The sequence below is a fragment of the Malurus melanocephalus genome, unplaced genomic scaffold, assembly GCF_030028575.1.
Source record: "Malurus melanocephalus ecotype Western Australia unplaced genomic scaffold, MMel_1.1 scaffold_210, whole genome shotgun sequence".
Classification (NCBI taxonomy): domain Eukaryota; kingdom Metazoa; phylum Chordata; class Aves; order Passeriformes; family Maluridae; genus Malurus; species Malurus melanocephalus.
The window spans coordinates 1,204,057-1,209,901 of record NW_026623442.1 but is presented as its reverse complement, the minus strand read 5'-3'; the positions used below and the strand labels follow the sequence as shown (position 1 = coordinate 1,209,901).

The 5,845-nt window shown below is 47.1% G+C and overlaps 1 protein-coding gene across 1 annotated transcript; it reads right to left on the bottom strand.

The window, feature by feature from the left end:
- Nucleotides 1–264: 264 nt before the first annotated feature.
- LOC130578084 (somatotropin-like) lies at nucleotides 265–5,588 on the bottom strand. The gene is made up of 5 exons (XM_057373914.1): nucleotides 5,534–5,588; nucleotides 4,318–4,481; nucleotides 3,556–3,672; nucleotides 3,029–3,190; nucleotides 265–465 (listed from the first exon to the last, which is right to left on the bottom strand). The coding sequence occupies exons 1-5, from the start codon at nucleotides 5,586–5,588 to the stop codon at nucleotides 265–267; spliced, it is 699 nt and encodes a 232-aa protein (XP_057229897.1).
- Nucleotides 5,589–5,845: the final 257 nt, after the last annotated feature.

Genomic DNA, 5,845 nt, shown 5'->3' with positions numbered 1-5,845 from the left:
CCTACTCATCTACTCCCCAGTACAAATCTACCTTCAAATCTGCTTTCCCTCCTCTCCGAGATCCAACTACGCTTCCTTAATCCCAAATCCACATCCCAAGCCCCAAATCCACCCTGTCCAATTGGCCCCTCCTCCCTCCCAGTGGCCTGTCTCACACCAAAAAACCAGAGATATGTTGGCAGTAGCAGGTTTATTCTCAAGTTTTCTTGCACAGGAGCAGGGCAGCCATGGTCAGCTCTAGCGGGAACAAAGCTGTCCCCGGTGTCAAATGGTGCAGTTCCCCTCCCCATAGTGCCGGCACTTCATCACTTTCAGGTAGGTCTCCACCTTGTGCAGGTCCTTCTTGAAGCAGGAGAGCAAGCTGTAATTCTGCAGCAGCGCGTCCTCGCTGCGCAGGTGGATGTCAAATTTCTCGTAAGTGGGTTTGAGGATCTGGGGACCCCACAGGCTTCTGTCCTCCAGCTCCTGCAAGAGGATTGAGAGGTGCTGGGGGAGGTTGTGGGCGCTTGGGARTGAGCATAAGTCACAATAACTTTACACAGTGCTCCAGGCCAGGACAGAGTGGCAGGGAATGACTCTRGGAATACTGGWCAACAGCAGCTGAACATGAGCCCATGTGAGCCCAGGTAGGCAAGAAGCCAATGGCACCTGGCTTGCATTAGCCACAGGGTGKCCAGCAGGACCAGGRCAGTGACTGACCCYTGTCCTGGGCACTGCTGGGGCACCTCCCATCCTGGGGGCAGTTATGGAACACTCCTGACAAGAGAGACACTGAGGTGCTTGAGCACATTTAGAGAAGGGAACAGAGCTGGGGAAGGGTCTGGAGCACCAGGAGCACCTGAAGGAGCTGGGGAGGCTCAGACTGGAGAAAATAAGGCTCAGTGGGGACCTTCTCACTCTCCATAAACCCCTGACAGGAGTGTGGAACTAGGCAGGCATCATGCTCCATTTCCAGGGTACAAGTGGCAGGACTACAGGACACAGCCTCCAGCTGTGCCAGGGGTGTTTCAGGTTGGACATCRGGAAGAATTTATTCACAGAAAGGGTTGTTAAGTGTTGGAAGGAGCTGCCCATGGAGGTAATGGAGTCATTGTCCCTGGACATGTTCAGGTGATGACACTCAGTGCTCTGCTCTGGTTCAAGGCAGTGTTTGATCATGRATTGGACTCAGTAATCTTGGAGGTTTTTTCCAACCTCAGTGATTCTATGATCTTCCACAGGCGCAGTGCCAAGGCTCCCACTGAACTTTAAATGAGGTCAGGRATTTCTCCCTCCAGTCTTAAAGCATATTTCAAACATATTTTTGAGTGTATGTGTTGCAGAAAGGGCAGTGATGCGGGGATGATGCTACAATGAGGAGGGAGCTGGGCAAAATGCTGCAGGGAGGGAGAAGCGTGTCTTTGAGGTATTAAAATACAGGGGAARTTGCAGCATCTCTGTACCTCCTTGRGTCTAGGAGACAGGGAACTGGGCAATAATTCTTTCTTTCCTTCCACTTTCCCAACAAACCAAGCTCTAACCCAGACCCAAGCCATGTGCATTTGGAGCAGAGATCTGCAGTTACCCACTCTTCCTACTCTGCTGTGGTCACCAGCTGCCTTAAACAGGACAGTTCTGGTTGAGAAAAAGTGCCATAAATGGGTGAAATATGATTGTTTGGCTGTTTCTGTGTATGTTTCCTAATGCCCTGATGCCCAAGCACATAGCAAACAGAGACCTTAAAAAACTGTCTCATTCCAACACCCCCKGCCGTRAGCCAGGACACCTTCCACYAGACCAGGCTGCTCCAAGTCCTGTCCTACCCAYCTTTGAACACTTTCAGAGATGGGTGGCCACAGCTTCTCTGGGCAACCTGTGCCACAGCCTCACCACCCTCACAGTAAAGAATTCCTCCCCTCCCTCCCCAAAATCTGGAAGAGSTACTGATACCTATCCCTACTTTCTCCTGCTGAAGTTCTAGGAAAAAAAAAAAGGTTTCTGTTTACTCTCTGAGTAAACAAGAAAAAGTGAAACTCTTGATTTTCAGAGTAATTTCGATGCTGAAAGATGTAAACAATACTCGGGACTCATTTCTCACAGTTGCAGGTCTCAGAGCTCTACCTACTGGCTGAACCTTACAGATAAGCCTAATTACAGAATAAACCTAACTAAAAGGCTGTCCTGGCAGAAAATACACAAGTTCATTTAAAACAACACAGCAAAAATAAAGTAGATTATAAWGGGGACTTACAGAAAATGTGGAGAGTGACTTTTTACGTGGGCAGATAAAGACAGRGCAAGGGGGAATGGTTTTTAACWAAAAGAGGARAGATTTAGATTARGTATGAGGAAGAAATTCTTTTCTGTGAGGATAGCTAGGCCATGGCATGAATTGTCCAGAGGCAACTGCGCCATCCCTGGAAGTGTTCAAGGTCAGGTTGCATGGGGCTTRGAGCAACCTGGTCTAGTGGGAAGAGTCCCTGCCTCTGGTGTGCAGTTGGAACAAGATAAACTCTAAGGTCCTTCCAACCCAGACCATTCAGTGAATCTATGAGTAGTTCTTCCTTGAAGAGGATCACCCCTCAGCTCTCAGCTCTCTGGCTGCTGTATTAATGTATGAGGGAAACACCAGAGGTTTCCATTTGCTCCCACAGATTTTTTTATGTAATGTTGTGAATCCTTACAAAATTTGCTGCATTTTAAAGTATTTTGCATGGAGATGTAGCAAACATTGTTTTGCTGTTAGCACAAGTGAATATGTTTTTGTTGCTGGGTTTTGGARGACTTTGGATGTGAATTGTTGTGATTCCTGATCAATAGTGCTTTGTGATGGGTGTTAACAYCTGTTTTGTGTTTTCTTATCCTCCCTAATGATGAAACCTGAAGTGCACTGTCATGATCTCACTATCTAAAGGTATCCCAAAGATGCCACTGGTGTTCAAAGTGGAAGGTGATAAGATTTCTCATGGTCTTTGGATCCCCAAGATATGAGTACCTGTGTCTGGGAGATCTCTGTAATTCTGTAATCATGCTGTGTGCTGCAACTTACCATCATCAGAGCTTGGATCCCTTCTTCCAGATCCTTTAGTTTTTCATACACTCTGTCTGAAGTGCCAAAAACCAGATTGTTTGTGAACATCTTGCTTAGGTACTGCACTGGGGTCAGCCAGGACTGAATGAGAACCAGGGAAAACCGAAGAAGCTCCATGTCCTGAAATTAAGACAAGAAAGGGTCAAAACTGTGCAGGGGTATTTGGTAGAGTGTCCTGCTCCCTCTGAAACACCTGGAGATGTGCCACCACTCCTGCAGCTTCAGCAAACACAAAGTTTTCAGCCTGGGGAACACCACCCAGACCTGTATCCTGTGCAGACAATAGATTTTCTCATCCTTGGGGTGGGAATATGATTTATAGTGTAGTCCAGAAAAGTATTCCTTCATGCAGGGTTCAGGTAATCAGAAAGGGAAGGGAGGGATGAAACACCCAAATGTTCACAGATGAAAACCTTTTGTTCCTGCAGTGAAGCACAGCTAGGCTCTTCAGGCAGGTCTGTGCCCTGAGAGTGAAAAAAACTTACTGATTTCTGCTGGGCATCGTCCTTCTTCAAGGGAGCAGGAATGGTTTCCGAGTAACAAAATGTTACTTGGGAATTCTTGTTTGTGTGTCTTTGGTCCTCTGGAATATAGGTRTGTTCCTGTGGAGACATTCCAAATACACTCAGATCTGTTGCCTGTATTCTAAAGACCTCAGATACTTCCCAAACTGTTCTGAGTGATTACTCTTTGCAAGAAATAGATGTGAGASGTGAAGTGCCTCTGGACAGGGTTGGCAGGTAGGAAGCAGGAATGTCCTGTCAGCACAATGGCTGCTGAACCTAAAGGTCTTCCTAAGCCAAGAAGCTGAGGTGAACACAAACCACATCTGGACTAGGTTCCCCCAAGGAGTGATGACCCCAAAGGACAGCTCTTGCCAAAGTGGCAGCTTGTGCCATCTCCTGTCAGCAGCAGAACATRGACTGTTTTAAGCACTCAGACTCTCCTAGAGCCACAGACAACTGACACAGGAGAGTCTTGTCACATATCWGTGCCGTGGTCCAGTTGATCCTGTGCAGCCATTGCCCTGAGAAGGGGGGTGTGCAGAATCAGAGCAGGGCAGACAGAGCTGAGAGAAAGAAACAGAGCCCAGTTCCATGGGACACAACCTGTCCTATCCTGTTAACACCCTCTCTCCTCATCGAAAGTGGACAGAGGAGACACCAATAGTTGAAAGGACTCTGTTACATTATCCCAAAGCCATCAAGCTAAAGTGGGGGGAGATGCCCAGAGGCCACACCACTTACAAACTCCTTGTATGTCTCTGCAGCCAGGAGGTGAAGGTGCTGAGCCCTCAGCACAGCATTGGCAAGCAGGCTGGAAAGAGGTATGGTCGGGAAGGTGGCAGCTTGTTGTGGCCACTGCAGTCCCAGAGTGATCATGGCAACAGCAAGAGGAGGGAACCACGACCCTGCAGCAAAGCACATGGAAAGTGTTAGCAGCCCTCAGGAAACTGGACTGAGGAGGGAGTGGCACCTGGGAATTAATTCCCAATCTCTTCTGTMCATGCTGAGGGCTTATCTTCCACCAAGAATAAGTTTAGCCCTCTCCAAAATTCTTTGAAACCCTTTCACTATGATCTGCCCCCTGAGCTTGTGCCTCTCCTAGTGTTACCAGCACCATCTTCCTGGATGGAGTCATGGTTGCTCCATGAAAACTATTGTGTATCCCAATGCTCTTCCCTGACACACTCATATTTTCCCTTTTCTCATGAGTCCTTGCCYATATGAAAAAGCATGGTGCACTCTGGTTACATGAGCAAGCAGAGACTGAGTGCCAGGTGAGCACCTCATTGAATCCGTGCCGCTGATGTGACACTGACTGTCTGCCCTCATTGGAGTGAGAGATGGGGACATTACCTGTGTTCTGACCAGCTCTCTGGGATATGCCTGTAGAATTTGGTGATCTTTGTCAAATCTAAATATTTTTCAGCCTGTGACATCTGATTCACACTAGTGTCTGTGCTACAAAGACCACAAACTTAATCTCTGACAAATACGCCCTGGAAGAGAAAGGTCCTGGAGCCTGTAGAACTTGACCTGTTTAGGCTAAAAATTAATTAGTGGATTAAAGTCACACKGCAGGGAAAAGTATTCTTTTTCATTGGTTTATAAATTACCATACTTTAAGTTAGAGCTGCCACAGAATGTGTGTATCCCACCACATCCCACCCCATCATCTCCTCTCACCCTACACACATGGCARCACTGACAAATCCTTTAAATCTGAAATAAAAAGTACCTGGAGCCATTTCTGCCTGCTGAGTTGCTCAGGTGTTGCTTGACAGTGAATATTTCTTCCTTTCATCTGGCAAAGAAAACTGTTGAGCCACCCTTTATATAGCAGGGGGTCTGTTAAAAATGGATCTATGTGCCTATGATCACAACAACTCTGCATCTTTGTGCATAAATGCACAGGTGTTCACAATGGTGCCACCTCGTAGTCATTTATACACAGATGTACAAGTTGGGAACGTTGTTTGCCTCAGAATGTAATCAGTGCTCAGTGATTTCGCCATATCCCGCTGTTTATTGCAAATGTAAGTTTCCTGGTCATTGGAAGACCCATCCCAATGGGACCAATGCTTTTATATGGTGGCATTTGCTTTTTCCACCTGATTTTCCTGCCTGGCTCTGCAGCCTTGGCTCACAGTTCACAGGCTTGACTGACCAGTTTGGCAGATTTCTGACKTAAAGCAAATGACAAWGTTGTGCCAGGGAAGGTKYAGATTGGATATGAGAGAAAATGTCTTCCTCKAAAGGGTTGTCCAGCCMT